Consider the following 20518-nt stretch of genomic DNA (forward strand, 5'->3'; position numbering starts at 1 on the left):
CTGAAGTGCTGTGTGTAACATGCATGTGCGAAACCCTGCGGCAGGGGCACACTAGAAAACCAGGTCGAAGTATTTCACTATCCTGCTGCAGGACCATGTGTGCTAACAATGCTAAGCTTTATCATCACAGGACAGTACCAGCAACTTCCATGGGCCAAATCCTTAAGTCCTTACTCAGGCAAAGCTTTCAGTGGGCCCAACCTTGAGGACCCTAACTTAAGGGTCAGCTGGTGTTTGGTCCTCCTGGGGGTGCACAGTGAAGGAGAAGAGCATAGTGATGGGCAGGGGTGCTGCACCTCCAGCTCTACTCCCAGGCACCAGCCAGCAGAGCTGGTTTGCTGTCTGGATGGAGGATAGGAAGTCGCTCCCCATGAAAGGATGCAGAAGCAGGTGCATGGATCTGCCTGGCCATTGGCTCCAGGAAAAGCATCGCTACCTGTTTGCGTTCCCCCTTGGGGATGTAGCTCCACACTGCCCTTGGCTCTGCTAAATTGTACAGTCTACACCTTAGGTTTCACTCTGTTCTTACTCGATCAGACACCCAAGGAAAAGCAAGGAAGAGCTTTGCTTGAGGAAGGACTGCACAACGCCTCAGCGTGTGGGCCCGAAAGCTTAGCATACATCGCTAGGGAGCCCCTTGTGGAAAACACAGAATCATGGCTGTCACTCCTTAGATAGATACACCCAGCTGACCCTCTTCTCATGCAGGAGCTGTCCCTAGAGTCTACGGAGGATAACGCAGTACTGTGATTGCAACCTCTCAGTAGCCCTGTGTTGGCAAATCAGTTGTGAGGGTAAAGGGGAGGGCACGGGGCAGCTAGGCAGGTTGTCATCACAAGATAAGGTGCAACTACAGTGGTGGCAAGCGTTAACTTCCTTATTAACAGGAAAGATCTAGCAGGAGTCACTGTGATATCTCACTGTCATTGTGTTTCATATCAGGTTCCAGACAGATAAAGCATAACCTCTTGATATCTTTTGCAGTAACTCAGTAGTCCTTGTTGGTCATCACTCTGATACTCAGGACCAATTCCCATTGCTAATCCCTTGCAGGTGTATATGGAGTAACACAGGCACACATCCTCAAAGGTCGTTAGGCTCCTAACTTCCACTGAAATCAATGGGAGTTAGGTGCACAAGTACCTTTGAGGATGTGGGCCAGAGCCTGTGTGGCTCCACTACGTAAGGAGCGAAGGCATTAGGGTCTGGTGATGAGCCCCATCTGGTACACGACCCCCTGCATGGCTTGGAGCTCTGCGTCACGGCAGTTCCCAGGCCCCAGCACACAGGGTGTGCTTGAGCAGGCCAGGTCTAGAGTATACGTCCTAGCTCCTATGTTCCACTATTCCCTCGGTAGTGGTGACTCCAGCCGGTAGGCTGGAACAGCTTCCAAGCAGTGGTTCCATTGTTGCCCCGTGGCCTTGTGGGAAAGTTTCTTTCCCCACTCCCTCTCAAAAAGCTGCTGTGCCCAGTTGTGATTCCTAGATGGGGCCAGGGAATGGATCTGTCCATAGTCATGGCATTGTTTAGAAATATGCTATTAAACATGCCATACATTTATTTAGATTAGTCCGTTTACACGAGAAACAATAGGCCATTTCCTGCCAACATCCTGAATGTGGAACTCCCATTAAATAGAGTAGTTGTACTTTGCACGCCTAGTGTGACTTACATCTGAGGGTCTCAAAACGCTTTAAAAACATCAGTGAATTGAGCCTCCCCCCATGTGAGGTAGGGAAGTATCCTCCCCATTTTACAGATGGGGAAACTGAGGCACAGATAAATTAAGTGACTTACCCAACATGGCATGAGTCAGTAAAAGAGCTAGGAGTAAAACCCAGGAGTTCCCTACATTAAGCACACTTTCTTTTGTAGCTGATGGAAGTTTTGTACCAATCTCAGTGGGAAGTTTGGCCCTATTACAAATAAATAGAATGAGCAAACTATTTTCTACAAAATAAGATTGATTGTAATCACAGTAGTGGTGGTTTTATAACCTCCGATGGAGATTTTCAAAGCAGCAGTCAAGGGGATTCAGATTTGTGATTAGCATTAATGGAATACATGATTCTAATTCCCCCAAATGGCTTTGCTAATCTCAAACTGTCCCTAATGTCTGGTTTACATTGCTTTTGATACACTGATACTTACATGACAGGGACATGAGAAATCTTTCAGCTACAGAAATTATGTTAAATCAGTAACACACTTTGATCTGACCTTTTCCCTGCTAAAATTTTTGGAAGATTCTGGCTAGTCTGGATAGAGAATTATTCACTTGCACTGGAAAATGGGCATTGGTATGGAGCAAATAGTTTATATATATTTCCACATCAGAACATTGCTCCCCAAACTATTTTTACTTTGTTGCTCTGTTTAAAAAAAGTAGCATGAACCATCACCTCTCACCTGGCATTGCTCTAACCCTCATTATATTGAAGAACATCAGATAGATATGTATCACAGAAGAAATTAGCTGTACCATTTATATAGTGTAAAGTCATGCAAACCATGCTCAAAACTATGCTGCTTAGTTTTGGTAGCATGTAAAAAACTGCATTAGTAAATTGTATGAAATGGTGCAGAATGACTACCACTAATACCACATGCATCTTATGCAGCCATCGGTCTTTTGAACTAGTAAGCTTTGGGTGTACAGTAAGTGAGATATACAAAGTATGTTTACATTACACGGAGAAGTCAACCAGTGACCCCTCCCCTCCAACCATTTTTAAACTGGCTTGTTTGAAGGGGTCCATATTGAATCTGAAATCCCATCCCCTGTTGAAGACAGAGGCATGGAGCCACTTGGTGTAAAAGGGTCAGTATCTGTGTCTGTTTCGCCCTCTGCTAGGTAGCGTTTCTCTCTCATCCAGGTTGATCCCCCATTTGGACCAAAAGGGAAGTCTTCTTTGTCTTGGGAGATACTGAATCCACTCAGGGAGCGTTCAAGCTCCTCATGGTTGACGGAAAGAAGGGATAATGGGGTGTCGCTGTCTCTTGTCAAGCTCCTTTTCTGTCTAGGAGATATCCTGTCAGAACTCGGGCTCTGCAGGTCCCCTTGGGACTGGTACCTAACTCGGGAGTCTATGAATGTGAGTATAGGCAAAACTGTTGGCCTTTCTGCATATGAAGTCGACGAAGGCATGGCCTGCAACTTGCCAGAGTTTTGCCCACCTAATGAAAAAGGGCGCGAATAATTAATTGGATCATGTGCTAAGAAACCATATGGACCGACTTTGTGTACTGGAACCTGGTGGAAGTTATAAGGAGTTTCATGAGTGCAAGGCTCAGAGTATTTGTAGATTATGCTTTTCAATTCAGAGTATCTGTTTTCCTCTCTCTTCTCTTCTGCTGGGGAGGCAGCTTCTTTCAAAGGACACAACTCAGTGACTTGTACTTGCAGCTGCTCCATATGCTGCATGTGCATATCGACTAGAAAATCCAGTTTCTTCCCCATGTCGTGAACCTGAAAAATACCAGTTGTGAGATTTCAAAGGGTTCATGGCTGGTCATTCAATGCAACAAACACCAGCTGTTTCCATGGGCACATTTTGCTCAGCAATGATATGCTACCACTGTCACAAAGGCAGCTACAGGAGAATGCTGTGGGTTTCTCATTGGAGCCTGTGGGTGCAAAGTATGTTTTACCTGCCTGACCCATTTACCTGAACTTGTTTTATCTGACTCTATGAATTCAGAGAGAACAAACTTCTTTCTTTTTTTCAGTTCTCAGTCAGTAGTTTAAGCCCAGAAAATATAAATAGTGATCAAAAGTTGTTGCTATTTATGGTGATTTGGTGGTCTGAGTACTGTTCCTAAAGGGCCAGTGTCCATATCACTCAGACCCACATCACGATTAGTAGCTTTTATTGTCAACCACAATAGAAAGGCCAAGGACTGGCCCTGGACACTGAACTCCTAGTTGTTGCCTCTGCATGACAGGGGAGGGATAGCTCAGTGGTTTGAGCATTGGCCTGCTAAACCCAGGGTTTGTGAGTTCAATCCTTGAGGGGGCCATTTAGGAATCTGGGGCAAAAATCAATATTTGGTCCTGCTAGTGAAGGACTTGATGACCTTTCAAGGTCCCTTCCAGTTCTAGGAGATGGGTATATCTCCTATTATTATTATGTTAAAGCTCAGGCTTGACTTCCTTTTCCTGTGAGAACAATTTGTGCCTGCATTTTTACCTCCACAAAATAAACTGCTGATGCAAATCCAAGCCACTGCACCTTCACATTTTTTGCACACACAGTCATATATTTAGAAGTGCAAGTGCTGTGATCTTCATGGACAATTCAACCGTAGGCACAAAAAGGCACCTCTCAAGTAGAGGCCATCCTTCTGAATACCCTATCAGCATCAGCAAAGGGAGGATCACCTACAGACAAATAGTCAGGGATAGCCCAAAAGCTATCAGAACAATAATGAATTTTGAGGAGGTAGGAAATCTGGATTGAAACTTCATGGCATGGGCCCATCCCACCAACCAAAATGAAGATGCGCCACCTGCTTTGTAAAACATGCACTATTCAGTTAACTAGCAGCTTCATGGAAAACCAACATAAACGTCTCTTTCTTTTAATTCTGAAACTACATACCTGTCTTTCAACTTTAACAAATTTGCCCATCATACTTTGGTCTTCAGTATCTGCTGTGGATGCTTTGGCTACATATTGATCATTTCTAAAAGGAACCAACAGTTTTGTTAGCACTTCATGTTCCATTTTATTACAGCAAGCTATTTGTGTAAGATAACAGAAGTAAAGGGTTATTGATTAATATTATTATCTTAGAGTCATGGACTACGACCCCATTGTGCCAGGCGCTATACGAACACAGAACAAAAGGGTGACCCCTTCTCCAAAGAGCTTACAAGCCAAGTATATATAAAAACACAGACCTGACTAGCTACCTCATCACTCTAGTTTTATGTTGGTTTAGTGGGAGCCAAAATCCACAGAGCTACACTGGAGTAAAACTGGAGTAGCCCAGTGGTGAATCAGGCTCACCACCCAATGTTCTTCTACAACACCTTCAATCCATTACAGAATATCAAGTCTTTTTTCTGCCATCCCTATTTCTGCGCAGTTAAATTAAGAGAAGGATGTTTGTCCAGCATGTAATTTGTCAGCCCAAAATCCACTATCTTATGATAGTGCTCATTCCAACTGATAGCATTAAACATCTGTTAACATGGTACCACGTTGGTGACTGAAGTAACTGCAAAAATTTTAGGACATGAAATGTTAAGCAGAATAACTTCACCTGGGAGATTGTTGTGAAGGGTAAGAAAAAGCTCCTCCCTTTTGGGATTTCTTATGCTTGGGAGTAGATGGAGGTCCAGGGGTAAAAATCATATCTACTCTGAAAGAAGAAAAGAACAAGATATGATAAACATGCACAAGGTCTTCTTTAAATACCTACGGGAAATGAAAACTCTCAGTATCCCTCCAGCAATGTATATCTCAGCAGTCCAATGAGGGAGTGAGTCTAGTGTTAGGGCAATAGACTGGGATTCCCAGCTCAGCCACTGACTCATTGTGTGACCACAGGTAAGTCACTTAGGCCACAATTTTCAATCTTAGGCATTTAAAAATAGCACCAAGATCCATATTTATGCACCTAAATTAGTGGCTTGATTTACAGAAATACTCAAAAGCAGCTCCTGCTCCCAGTGATTTCAGTGGAGACACTCCGGATTTAATCCAGCAAAATGGAAACAGAATTTGGCTCAATATTTGCAATCCTCTATAACCATTTTAATAATAAAATACGTAAGTTTCTGACAGTTTTCATATTTAGTTATCATCATAGTTTTCATTATTATGAATTATTTTAGTGGTTTGAAACAAAAAAATAGACACTTCAGGCTGCACAAAGAATCCCACCTGCAGAACATTTACTTGTATTTGGAACCAAACTGGATGGAACATTTTGGAGGCTCTTACATGTTCCATTAACTTCTTTTAAAATTATTTTCCCATGTTCAAGCACTTCTAATCTAGAAGTGTTAAAACATAGCATGAAAAGCCATCTAGGAACTTCCAACATGAACAGAAGTGAAAGACCTGGAAAGCTAAGGAAACCACTTGCTTTACTGAAATTTCCATTCAAATTATGCAGAATCCAAAGGTTCAGGTAAATATGGGTAAGAATCTAGGCTGAGATTTACAAAGGAGCAGAAAGGAGCTAGCAACCCAGTTCCCACACTGACATCTAATGAGAGTTAGGCTCCTAAATGACTAAGTTACCTTTGAAAATGGGACTTAGGCAACTAAGTCCTTTGCTCTAGTTCAACCACAAGTTACAGGCTCGATACAAGAATTACTTGGTGAATGTGTTATGTAGGGGGTTAGACTATATCAGGGATCGGCAACCTTTGGCACTCGGCCCATCAGGGAAATCTGCTGGCGGGCCGGGATGGTTTGTTTACCTGCAGCATCCGCATGTTCGGCCGTTCGCAGCTCCCACTGGCCGCAGTTCGCTGTTCCAGGCCAGTGGGGGCTGCGGGAAGCAGCGTGGGCTGAGGGATGTGCTGGCTGCTGCTTCCTGCAGCCCCCATTGGCCTGGAACGGCGAACCATGGCCAGTGGGAGCTACAATCGGCCAAACCTGCGGACTCTGCAGGTAAACAAACCACCCTGGCCTGCCAGTGGATTTCCCTGACCAGCGGCGTGCCAAAGGTTGCCGATCCCTGGACTACATGATCACAGTGGTTTCTTCTGGCCTTAAAATCTATGTATTAGAAGTTATTTTAATTAAGGAGACTAGCCACTGTCATATAATGTCAATAAAAGTGAAGTGGGAACAGAAGACACTAAATATGCTGAATACATAGAACAAACTATATTGAAAAATAAATTAAAACGAACTATAAAGTAGAAAGAAAAAGAACAGTGTAGTTAAAAGGTGAAAGGTAAGTTCACCCAGGTCCAACCAAACAACAGAGTTGAACTGAATTTGCCTAGCTCAAGAGAAATTAAGCAACACTACAATAAACCTTCTTGGATGGCTCAACTGTTTGTTTTTACCTGAAGATCTGTAACAGCTCCAGGCCTTATTCTTCATTACCTTGCACCTTTTGTAGTCATTTATTCTACACCTGTGCAAAGTGATTCTAAATTGCTACATTCTGATTTGGTGGCACGCATTTTTTTTGCAGTTGTGTAAATGATCACACAAGGTGCAGTCAATAGAGAATCAGTCCCAGCAATGTCAAGGAATGGCTGCCATATAATACAACTGCTACTTTACTTTTATATGTTGTCTGTACAGATGAGATAGGTTACTTGCCCAGGGTCACACCGAGAATCAGTTGCAAAGCTAAGAGTCATTTCCAGGGCTTATGACTCCCAGTTGCTTGCTTTAACTACTAAACAATGTTCCTTTCATATGTGGTTATTATAACTACTTGTTTATCTTTCCTTCTTAGAGGAGACCTCCCAAACTATTTTTAAGGGGTGAGTTGATAAACTGGCTATTGTTGTGTGCTGGACAGTTTAAAGCCACACGGATAGTTTAAAGATTCTCTGACTGATGCTTGAAGGAACCATCCTTGTTCCTGTGTCATTAGCAGCATGTCGAGTGAGTGTGAGCCATCTAGCACAGGGGTTCTCAAACTGGGGGTCAGGGCCCCTCGGGGGGTCATGAGATTATTACATGGGGGGTCGTGAGCTATCAGCCTCCACCCCAAACCCCGCTTTGCCTCCAGCATTTATAATGGTGTTAAATATGTTAAAAAGATGTTTTTTTATTTATAACGGGTGTGTGTGTGTGCCACACTCAGGGGCTTGCTATATGAAAGGGGTCACCAGTACCAAAGTTTGAGAACCACTTGTCTAGCACCTACACAGAACAATTGCACTTCCCCATCACCCCCCCCCCCCACACACACATACATTGATCACATTCCTGCAGCGATCTTACCTTGCCTGAAGGTATTTTATTCTGGAAAGCATATCAAGGTGCCCTGCTGAATATTGCTCTATCACATCCTTTACATCATAAGGCCTCAAAGTCTCCTTGAATTTCTTTTTATAGAGACGAAATTGTAATATTCTGTGTAGTAAATCGAACAATTATTAGCCCCCTATGTAAACAGCACAATGGTCAATTATAGGTGAAGGTCTAGTCAGGCAACACTCTTTGCATGATAAAGAATTGAACAGGTGATATTACGTCAACCCAAGACAATAAGTCACGTGCAGGGAATATCTAATACTAAATCCTTGTTAAGAACAGACTTCATATTTTGCTATTCATCATTAGCAGGCTAGACCTTCCTAGAAATACATATGGGCACAGTAGATCTTCCCAATATCATCCTGATTAGGCAAGGCCCCAGGCCATAAAAGTCAGAGCTTAAAGAGCTTAAAGATCTGGATTTTGTACAACAAAGTATAGGAGTGTTGGTTTCGGGAGTTTTGGTTCAACTTACTATACAGGAGGAGAGATTAAAAAGACTGGAACTTTACAGCTTGGAAAAGAGATATGATAAAGGGTCTATAAAATTGTGATTGGTGGAGAGAAAGTAAATAAGACGTTTTATTTACTCCTTCATATAACACAAGGACCAGGGGTCACCCGATGAAATTAATAGGCAGCAGGTTTAAAACAAACAAAAGGAAGTATTTTTTCACACAACACACAGTCAATCTGTGGAACTCCTTGCCAGGGGATGTTGTGAAAGCCAAAACTGTAATGGGATTCAAAAAAGAACTAGATATGTTCCTGGAGGATAGATCCATCAATGACTATTAGCCAAGATGATCAGGGGTGCAACTCCACGCTCTGATTGCCAAAAGCTGGGAGTGGATGACAGAGGATGGGTCACTCGATGATTGTTCTGTTCATTCCCTGTGAAGCACCTGGCATTGGCCACTGTCGGAAGACAGGATACTGGGCTAGATGGACCATTGCTTTGACCCAGTATGGCCGTTCTTATGTTCTTAAAAATAATTTGTAAAATGTATAGCAGGCTGAATCATTTTGAACCTGATTTGTGTTCCAATTTCAAATATTAACTGATCTTAAACCAAAGCATTCTTTAAGAGCTTTTTTTATGAATTAACTACTTCCAGTTAGCATTCAAGTTCTGTGTAAACTATATATATATATATCTATATATCTATATATCTACACATTAGGTCCATATCCCATTGAGCTCACATAGAAAGTGAATTAATCAACTGGGGTTGCACAGAGCAGGAGAGAGATGCTAATTTATTCCTGTTTGTAAATATCATGCAGACAACTCAGTCTTAAAGTTACTGGTCTAATGTAGTAAAATGAAAAAAATCCATGAATAAAATACACGAATAAACACATCCTGATCTTGTGTCCATAAATTTAAAGTGTATATAAGGGCAAAATGCATTAATATTCTGAGAGGCACAATATTAGAGTTTGTGAAAAAGATCATCTGTACAGCATTTGCCTTTCTCATTTGTTCTTTCCGTTAGTTTATACTAGCTTTACTTTAGAGGAGAAAAATAATGAACCGCCCAGTCTCTAAGCCAGGATTGGCCAACCTGTGGCTCTGGAGCCACATTCGCCTCTTCAGAAGTTAATATGCGGCTCCTTGTACAGGCACCGATTCCGGGGCTGGAGCTACAGGCGCCAAGTTTCCAATATGCCGGGGGGTACTCAGTGTTCAACCCCTGGCTCTGCCACAGGCCCTGCCCCCACTCCAACCCTTCCCGCCCCTCCCCTGAGCCTGCAGTGCCCTCGCTCTTCCCCCTCCCCCCCAGAGCCTCCTGTATGCCACGAAACAGCTGATCGAGAGGCGCGGGGTGGGAGAGGGAGGCGCTGATTGGCAGGGCTGCCGGTGGGCGGGAGGTGCTGGGAGTGGAGGGAGGCTGCTGACGTATTACCATGACTCTTTGGCAATGTACATTAGTAAATTCTGGGTCCTTCTCAGGCTCAGGTTGGCCACCCCTGGTCTAAGCTATAAGCCAGTGTGGATTAATTTAGAAGTGTTAGAGACCACACATTAACAGACGAGCCTCCAACAGGGCAGTAGTAGAACTTGCTCCCTGAAGTATCATTTCCTATTGTAATACAGAGCTATGTCCGCATTGTCTCTAAGGATTTGCCTACACTGCAGCTAGGAGCAAGCCTCCTAGCCTAGGTAGACAGACACGAACCAGCTGGGCTCATGCTGGCATGTGAAATATAGTGGTGTGGATGTTGCGGCATCGGTTCAGTCTTGGGCTAGCCACCCAAGGCGTACAATCATAGAATATCAGGGTTGGAAGGGACCTCAGAAGGTCATCTAGTCCAACCCCCTGCTCAAAGCAGGACCAATCCCCAACTAAATAATCCCAGCCAGGGCTTTGTCAAGCCTGACCTTAAAAACCTCTAAGGAAGGAGATTCCACCACCTCCCTAGTTAACCCCTTCCAGGGCTTCACTACCTGCCTAGTGAAAAAGTTTTTCCTAATATCCAACCTAAACCTCCCCCACTGCAACTTGAGATCATTGCTCCTCGTTCTGTCATCTGGTACCACTGAGAATGCTCTGAGGTTGGATGGCTAGCCTGAGCCTCTGCCAGAGTGACAATGTCCACACTACTATTGTTAACACGCTAGTGCAAGTCTCTTCACCTGGCTTGCTCCCAGCTGAAGTGTAACCATGTAGAGGAGCATATTTAGCAACCAGTAGGGTGTCCACACCGCTGCCAATTATTGGGATGGACTATCAATTATTTTGCTTATTGCAGTTAGCCATTTGGTAGGCCTTTGCAGGAACTTAGCATAACTAAGGCAAAGCTGGGAGGGAGGAGGCAGCGACCACATGGATTGAGCCTGACTCAATGTCTTCTCTGAGATGCTGGGGTAAGCGTCTGTGAAAAACAGGAAGTCTATCTATATTTGACTTTTGGTGTATGTATAAGACTGCAGATTCTGCAAAAACATATAACTAATGACTTAAAAAGCGCTTTCTTACTGGTTTTTCTTTGATTGACATGTTGATGTAATTGTAGTAGTTACTAACATAAAAGGGGTAGACAGGTCTGAGGAATCTGGATTTGAACTTCTGGACATCTCTTGGAACCCCCAGCAACAGGTGGTTAGCTGGCCACTTGAATCTCCTCATTAGACCACTTGAGACCCCACCAGACCATGGGTAACTATTGTTTGGGGGTGCTCTATAACCTGTGCTTGAGACTAAATAAAGCAGAGACTCTGAGTAAAGGCATTCTGGTGAGAGTGCTGAGAAACATAAACTGAAGGCTTTAAGTGAAATCACTTGATTTTGTGTGATTTGTGCCAATCACATAGCAGACAAAGGTGCTGCATCTCCCTTGGTTTATTTCCTGATACGACCTTGCAGAGAGTAATGTTACTGAGAGCTTTGGGTTTAAGGAACCCCGGGTACCAGACACACCCCAACCATACGTCTATGCTGCAAAAAATATATAAAAAAGGTTTGTTGTTAACTCAGGTTAGCTAACTCGGGTTAAAATACCAGTGAAGACACAGAAACCTAGGTTAGTAGCTTGAGTCAAAGCTGATAGGGAAACCTGGGGTTTAACTCAAGCTGCTAACCTGAGGTAAAAACCGTGTCACTGCTATTTGAATCCAGTCAGTTAACATGGATGGATTCCTTTTTTTGCACTGCAGATATACCCTAAGTCAAAATTTAAGATGGGACATCGCGTGCATGTGCACTCATTGACTGGGTGCACTCATTACTTAGACACTTCTGAACATGGCCCCTTAGGCTTCTGCTACAGCTGCCAGCATATTCAAAGAATGGTGGACACCTTCTTTGAATTGTCCCTCAACAGAGTCTGCAGCACTCTAGCACCTGCCCTTGCATAGCTCTTTCACCTGGAAGATGGTCATGCTACAGTGAAGAATTAACAGCTATCAGTGGTGAGTACAACTGCGAGGAAAGCCAATTTTTTTGTGGCTTTAGTGTTATTTTCTGAGTGGAGGGGCAGCAAGCTGCCACTGAGCAGGTTTCCTATCCTAAATGTGTGGTGTGCATTACTGAACCTTGGAATTGTCCTCTACTGCCAGCAATTCGGACCCCGAAGCACGTTTCTTGTGATACCAAGCAAGATGCGTCGCAAATCTACAATTACAATCTGGCCAAATATAGTCTATTAGAATGTAAAAACTGAAATGGGGAACAGAGGTGACATTTGGGTCAGCTGGAGGCCGCAGGATCATGTGTCCATTCCTACCCTAGAAATGAGGGGCTTTCTGTGTGGAAAAGTATCCGCAAAATTTCACATAAACATTTCTTGTAATTTTCAGCAGAAAATCTTAACAGAAGATTGTTTTCAAATTGTATTAAGAAAGCTTTGCTTGAAGAATGAAGATATTAAAATATCACGTACCAGACATATCCAAATGTCTAATTATGTTCTATAATCAGCAAAAATATTGGGATAAATCATAAATATTGCAGATTGAAAAGACCTATTAGATGTTCTAGGCCATTGCACAGCATTGAAGGATTGTTCCCTATAGTATATAGGGAACTGTTCTGTCCTGTCTCATTTAATTTGGAACAATTTACCAAGGATTCTCCATCACTCAGAATTTTTAAATCAAGGCTGGATGGTTTTCTAAAAGATCTGCTCTAGGGATTATTTTGGGGAAGTTCTATGGCCTGTGTTATATAGGAGGTCAGGCTCGATGATCACAATGGTCTTTTCTGACTTTAGAACCTATAAAAAAATGTCCCAAATAATGAGGCTTCCACCAATTTGCTAGAGAAATTATTTCACAAGCTAATAGATCTAATTGCCAGGAAGTTTATCCTGATATTCTGTGTACATTTTCCCTTTCTTAATATTGTCCTACTCATCCTCATTATACCCCTTAGTACCAACGTAAATAATTCCTCTGTGTTTCTGGTGTTTAAATGCTTTAAATGCTTGTCGAGTCATCATGTACTTCACTAATCATTGCTTAACCAAGCTGCAAATATTGAGATCTTTTAATAGCTACTCAACACTCTTCCCCCACCGCCCCCAGCCACCAAACCATTTTGTTGTTATTTTCTGTTATCCCGGGAACTAGTCAAAATTCAGAATTTTTGTTGCATGGAAAATTCTGACATTTCAAAATTTCCTTTCATCCTGAATCAGAATGAAAAGTTAATTCCCCACAAAAATGAAAATGCCAACCTTATTGAAACACTTCATTTCAATAAGGTCAAAGCACTTTATCATTTTGACATTTTATATGATAAATTATGCAATAATAATATAAAAGTAAAAGTAATAAAGTTAAAACAAAGTGTTTGGACATTACTGAAGCAAAATGGTGACAATTTTTTGTTGACATTTTTTGTGAAATCAATGAGTTTTCACAAACCATTTTAATTATTGTCAAATCAGCATTTTCCTACAGAAAACTGTTCCATTTGAAATTTTTTGACTGGCTCTAGTTATCTCCCTTCCAAATACCTACTGTGATCTAACTCCCTACTCCATTTAAAGACCCAACAACATTTCCTGTAGGCCAAGCATTAAAGGTCAAAGCCAGTACTGATGAGCATAAAGAAAATTTACCTGACAGCTCGGATGGCTGCCTTCAATGTGGGGATCATATCTTCCATGAGGAACTCATTACTGTAACCCCTGTCTTCAGTCATGGGATCCCCTGTTCCTGCATCTGTAAAGTTGTTCAAACACATGCATGCAAAAATCAGACCACAATTTACAGCATTTTTCAAAACAATATTAAACCAAGTAAGTAATATAAACTAATTTCAGTCAATAATCACCCATGAGAAGTTCCTTTGGTTACTTTGGCCAGCACTTATCCTCTGAAGAGGGTGATGCCCCCTGTGTTCTTCTACACCAGGCCAGGAGAATGCAAAGACATTTTGTGGTTTCAGAAAGTCTCCCAAAATTTTAGCAATTTCATGAACCATCTAGAGCTTTCCTTCTTGTCAATTGGATTTAGGACCTCCCATTTTTGAGGTGTTTTTAAGAATAAGTTATTGCTGCAATAGTCTAGTGGGAAATGAAGATAGAGATCTTTTGGGCTTGATTCTATTCAGTAAGGTACAAATCTCTCCCTCCCACATGCTCCTGTGGCTACAGAGGCTCTCTGGGCAGTGTAACTGCTGTGGTTCCCCTGCATAAAGTGGGACAGGATTTAGGGGGGACATATAAGTGAGGTGAGTCCCCTGCTTGGTGCAGATCCCCACCAAGATCCCCTGTGGCCTGGGGCAAGATGAAGGGTTCTGCTGTGTGGAGCTCCCTCCTTCAGGGGGTACACATTAGGGCAGAGGAGCATTATCTCTGCTCTGCTGCCTTGAGGTGCTGTGATGATTCCTTCCCCCTTTCCCACGTGTGCATGCCTAGCATTTGGCACAGCTCTGGGCTGAGACCGTGGTCCTAAAATCAGAGGTTCCTTATAACTGAAATTATAATTTGCAAATTGCACTTGATAAACTGAGACCAACTGGGATTTGCATTTTACGCCACTATAAACTGAGGGCCAAATTGAGCAGCAATGTGGGAGACGCCCAGGCACTAATCTGGACTCTGTTACACTGAGAATGCTTCAAAGGCAATTAAGCTGCTTGGACGTACTACACCCTACTCTAACCATGTACGAGAGTCTGAGATGCTGTTACTAGCATCCTAAGCAGCTGAAAGAAGGTGTGAGTAAAGCACAGCCGGGTCAGGCCGACTGTAACTCACACAGTCTTATACCTCTTGTGAGTTGCTTTTCTTGCTACAGTTCTCTCTCAGGCAGGAGATAAGCCTCAACGGGCCAAATTCACAGACGATGTGTAAGGACCTGGGTGTCAAAGTTACACATTGGCCAGTTCAGAGAAGTCTTTGTGAGCAAGTTTAGAGTGAGTTTAAGTTACTGCAACAAAAACACTGAGGGAATCTTAAAAAGAGCGTAGATTATACGAGCCTAGAGTGTCACTAGACTTTCCTAGATACATGCAATCACTGCCCGAGTTCCCAAATTTCCACACTGACTATAAGTGGATTCCACTGAAAACATATCAATACAGAACATGGCTGGTTTTGAGGAATACATGCACTTTATTTTGAGCATTGCTTTGCTTGGATTCCAGCATTATTTTCCAAATCTTCCCCCAGTGTTCCATAAATTGTCCATGCAAAGGCAAGGCATAGCTGTGTCTGCTCCAGATTATTTTAATTGTGTCTACACTACCCCCACCTACACGTAGCCGTCGCGGCGATCGATTAGATCGATATATCTCGATCTCGATATATATATATCCGATATCGCGCGCGATTCGCCGAACTCCGAACTCCTCCACGAACGGGCGTGGCGCGCGGGATATGGGATGGAGAGCGGACACATCGATCGCGCGAGTGAGGCGGATCGATATTATATATAGACTTGACTTCAGCACGTTCGCGTATTCAGCTGAAGAAGTTGCGTATCTTATATCGATTTTTCCCCTTAGTGTAGACCAGCCCTGTGTTGATTTGCTATTTTGAAGGTCATGAAATCTCAAAAGGAGATGGATTAAAAAAAAAGCCATGGTAACAGGGTGAAGGAATCTGGGAGGGTTAAAAATGAATTAATATAGACGTGCTACCTTCGGAGCTTTGCCAAAAGGCGTACGCTTTCATTCGGAATGCAGTGCGAAAACGCTCCTTATTATTCAAGCCAACATTCTTAGGCTCTTTAGAAGGACTTTCTTCAATGGCATCTACATTCAGAGGGGTAAATAGCTTTCCTTTAGTATTGGTACCACGAACCCGATCCAAGAGACCCAGCTTTTGGCTACAAAATAAGCAAAAGTGATCAATTTTCCTCCGTTAATGCAGACCAGTAGTACACTTTAACTTGTTTTCATGATGCTGTTAATACATTAGATCCCAAATAAATGTTTCATATACAAGACGGACACTGCTGGAGCTATGGTAATACATCAGTGTCTTTGTAACCAACAACTAAACTCAGTCGAGAATTCACTGTTGGGGGCGGGGCACTATATCAATGCAGCCAATGTTACCATACTCTCTACCTAGTCTGTCACACTGCTTCTGCTCCATTAACCTGGCTGAAGTGCCAGCTTTCTTATTAAGAAGATAAACAACAATATTTAGCCAGTATCATTATCTGATGATAGGGAGAATCGGCCTTTTCAGTTCAATGCCCTCTGTAAGTGCTGGGTGCCTGTTAGGCTATTAAATGAGCTGCCCGTGCATAGTGATGATGAATGAGAGAAGTCTGAATGTGTGTTGGACTAAGAATACATTATTTTCAAAACAGCCCATTCCTAAGCAATTGCTCCATACATGGCACTGCAGGACACCCAGTTCTCACCCATTTAATTCCAGTCAATATTCATGGTGGGGGAAATGAGGAGGGTGTCTTGTGACTGATAAGAATTTAAAGCATTCTGATGCCTTTCAGCCCTCTAGCAATTCATTTGGTTACCCTATTAGAATATTAATACCATGAGAATGTGTGTTCTTCAGGGGACACTCTGCAGCTGGACCCACACCGGCCCCTCCATGCTAACCTTTGGACTGGCACCTGTGATCTTTCTGCTGGCTGAATGACTATATTGATAACCAAGAAGATTACTAAAACTTCTTACGGCAGCACGAAGTTATTTGCCACATGTCATGCCCAGTGAAATATTGAATAGGTGTCAGATGCTAAACTGAAAGTGTATTTGACACTCCTCAGGGAGTCTCCTGCAATGATTAAAGTATGGTGGTCAAGGTGTGGCTTGTGGGACAAATGCAGATCCATGAGTAACTGGACTACTCTCATCTTTACTAGGAGGCGTGGTCATTAAGACTATAGGAATGTAGGATATAGGTCTGGAAAGGGCTTCCTGGGTCACCAAGTCCAGTCCCCTGCTATCCCAGTCATTCAATCAGGCTACAGTCAGGTCATACAATCAGCACACATTGTTCCACCTTGATTTGGACATTATAGCTAAGGGCAATTGCAGAATATTTCATTGTATCCAAATTATTGTGGCCTTCAGCTATCTGTCTTATCTAAAGCTAATTGACCGATAGAATTGCTAAGGCGCCTATCACAATGAGTTATGTCCTAGAGATATTGATATTATTTAAGAAAAATCTTTGTATGGTGATGAGTTTTAGAAGGATTGTTGGGTTTTTTTTAACAGTATTGTCAATGTGAACACAGTATCTGTAGCCTAGTGAGATCACACAAATGCCTTGTCAGTACCTTGTATTGTTATATGTAAAACAACAATGAAATGCATTATATAAAACTCCCCACAAAACCTGGCCACACCTTATAATTTCAGAGCAGAGATTAATGGCTACATAATTTTTTTCCCTATCAGTATGGACTATTCCCATTTATTCCTGAAATGTGTGTGGTGTGTAGTTACAGTCACACTGGTGAGGAATGCCTGTATTTCTTTGCAAAAGCTAAAAGTAGTGCTTCAGACTGCAGCAGAGGCATTCAGAAAGTTCATTCTTTGATCAGGTGGGGGACAATTTGGTCCCTGTCGCAAATTAGAGCACTCTCGGGGCTACTCTATGTTGCACTGGCTATAGCATCTCCCTTGAGGCCTGCCAGCCCACGATCACCAGAATGCAGCATGCTCAGACATCTAACTCAGGGAGGGTTTGAAAATGCAGGGAAAATGAAACTGAAGATAGTAAGATTGCTTGGATGAGTCCTGCACGCACCTTGAGGGTTACACCACAGAGATTCTGTTTGCTTGTTTAACTAAAATATAGAAGCACAGTTCTCAGAAGAAGCTGCTTTTGTGAAAGGCCTTAAAGGAGAAGAGGGTGTCATTGGCAGACCCCTCAAAGGGGATTCCGGGAGTAGGGACTGAAAGGAAGAAGGCACAGAAGTGGGTTTGGGGGCCTGAGTGAGTTAGATGAGCAGCAGGGACTGAACAATCATGGAGAAGTAAGACGCATTTGAAGCAGGGAACGAAGAGTTTGAATCTGATGCAGGAAGTTAAGGTGAAGCTATTAAAGTGAAGTTATTTGAAACAGGGGCTGAGCAGGGTCAGAGCTGGGCAAGGCAGAGGATTTTTGCAGCAGAGATTTAGACAGATTGGAGAGAGGATGGGGCGAGATTCAAGAAGGAGGATGTTACAGCCGCCAGGGGATGAGACGGTCAGATGGAAAGTGGTGCTGAAATGTTCAGAGCATCCTATGTGCATCAGATCTCCAGTGGAAGTAAGCTTCTCACTCTCCATATTAATAATGAAGAGCGAATTGCAAAAGCTAAAGAGGTTTACTTTGGGCAAACAGCCTAAGGTTCAAAGCTGATGCAGAGCAAGTGCTCTCGTAAGTGAGATTCAGATGAGATGCAAACTTAGTGCCCAAAGTTAGGCACCTTAATAAGTGGCCTCATTTCAAATAATGCTGAGCCCTTGCAGGTCCCATGAACTGTGGGTGCTCAGCACCTCTAAAAATCAGGCCTCTTGATGCCTAGAGGTTGATTTAGTTGCAGCGCTTTAGGCACTCCGGTTTGCATATTTTGGCCTGAGATCACTAGCAAAGATGAGCCCAAGCAATGAAGTTTAGGCCAGGACGTCTTCAAAGTTCACTTTGGTTTGGGCCCATCAACATTTTCCAAAACTCACTAGTTTTGGTTGAGTCAAGACTGTGAGAAATTGTCATGTGAAGCATGAACTTTCTGGCAGCGGTGCTAGGGCAGGGGTAGGCAACCTATGGCACGCGTGCCGCCTTTGGCACACAACCTGATTTTCAGTGGCACTCACACTGCCTGGGTCCTGGCCACCGGTCCGGGGAGATCTGCATTTTAATTTAATTTTAAATGAAGCTTCTTAAACATTTTAAAAACCTTATTTACTTTACATACAACAATAGTTTAGTTATATATTATAGACTTATAGAAAGAGATCTCCTAAAAATGTTAAAATGTATTACTGGCACGCAAAACCTTAAATTAGAGTGAATAAATGAAGACTCGGCACAGCACTTCTGAAAGGCTGCTGACCCCTGTGCTAGGGTGACCAGATAGCATGTGTGAAAAATCAGGACGGGGGTAGGGGGTAATAGGTACCGATATAAGAAGAAGCTCCAAATATTGGGAGTGTCCCTCTAAAATCGGGACATCTGGTCACCCTAAGAGGTGCTGAGTGCTGAAGAAGGCAGAAAGTGGCAGAGATTGTGTAGTCGGGGGACTTCTTCAAATATCCATAGAGGGCCAGAGGAAGGCTCATTTTGAAGAGTGGAGGGAGGGAAATGTGTTGGAACTGGGCATGAACTACATGTTGGCTATGTATAGCCTCCTTGTCCCTCTCAGCTCCTCAGGCCTGTCTAGATACATGATGGGCTCCCTGCCTTACAATTCAAATGGCACCCAGTGTTAATTGGGCATTCCTCTTAATGCACACAAAAGGGTTCTACTATATTATCTCTGGTTTGCAGATGGAGAAGTAACTTGCTCAAGGCCACAGGAGGAGTCCTTATTGCATCTGGAACTTCAGAGTTCTTAAATTGTACTAACTGAACTAAATACCAGATTCCTTAAGACAGCAGGTGGAAGCATTAGCCAGACCAATGCTGTGAGAGCGTGACCACAAGGAAATGGAAGTGTACTGGGACAGAGCTACAGTACAAAGGAACCAGAAAGCTTATCTCAGGATTTATTCTAAATTTGGAGCTAGGAATCCCTGCACTGGTTGTCTCAAAACAGGATTCCTTGCTTTTCCACACCTCCCGTCTGGAATGTAGGTCAAAATATTCCTCCCCACTCAGCATAACAGATGGCTTATTTGCAGCAAAGATCTTAACTGCATATGTCCACAAGAGATTTTCTCTATTTTATTTATGCTAAATAATCTAATCCTAAATCGTTCCCAGATTCTCCTTATATCCAAAATTCTACCTTTTGAATCCATGAGCAGAATAATGCTCCTGCACTTTTATTTTTTAAGTCCTTTATTTTGATTCATTCTCCAGTATTTTAGGTTGAAATCTGATGGAGACCTTTCAAGCTAATAGCAACACTTGCTACAATATTAAACAATTACACAGCAGATACTGATATTCATGTCTGAACAAGGACAATTACAGCAGTACAATATTCAGGAAATCATGTGTCAATTTCACTTGAGAGAAATGTTGCTCAGTTTACAGTGCATTGTGTACTAAAACTCTCTGGTTTTCTTTCCAGATAAATAATAGTCAGCTGACAAAGAGTGGGCTTTATTCTCATTGCCAGCAGATGAAATTTGGATCTATTAAAACAAAGGCCTGGAAATATTTTATCTTATTACATGATCTCCTTCATAAACACAGCATGTGTGTGACTCAATATCGAAGTATTAAAGCATGCGGAGATCACATCGCTCTTCATAAGTATGACTAGGGCAGTGGTTCCCACATACTCGAACAGGTATGGCTACTGGTAGAGCTCAGGCTTCTGGCATTGGTATTGGAGTGGTTTTTGTCCACTTGGCATGTGGTTCCATGGCAAATCCCTCCCTTACACAAAATTCTGATTCTGGGGTGGAACTTTTAACAACTTTCATGGCAAATCCTAAACATGAAGTGGTTACAGAATGAGG

The 20518-nt window shown here is 42.7% G+C and overlaps 1 protein-coding gene across 1 annotated transcript in view; it reads right to left on the reverse strand.

Moving 5' to 3' along the window:
• Positions 1-2460: 2460 nt before the first annotated feature.
• KCNQ3 (potassium voltage-gated channel subfamily Q member 3) overlaps positions 2461-20518 on the reverse strand; it is a 249542-nt gene continuing 231484 nt past the window's right edge. The window contains exons 10-15 of the mRNA XM_039526124.1: positions 15560-15747; positions 13533-13635; positions 7929-8060; positions 5269-5367; positions 4602-4686; positions 2461-3469 (exon numbers count right to left, since the gene is read on the reverse strand). Of these exons, the coding sequence (XP_039382058.1) occupies positions 2732-3469; positions 4602-4686; positions 5269-5367; positions 7929-8060; positions 13533-13635; positions 15560-15747 (1345 nt within the window). The 3' untranslated portion in view covers positions 2461-2731. The remainder of the gene's footprint in view (positions 3470-4601; positions 4687-5268; positions 5368-7928; positions 8061-13532; positions 13636-15559; positions 15748-20518) is intronic.

Source organism: Mauremys reevesii, linkage group 2 (assembly GCF_016161935.1).
Source record: "Mauremys reevesii isolate NIE-2019 linkage group 2, ASM1616193v1, whole genome shotgun sequence".
NCBI lineage: Eukaryota > Metazoa > Chordata > Testudines > Geoemydidae > Mauremys > Mauremys reevesii.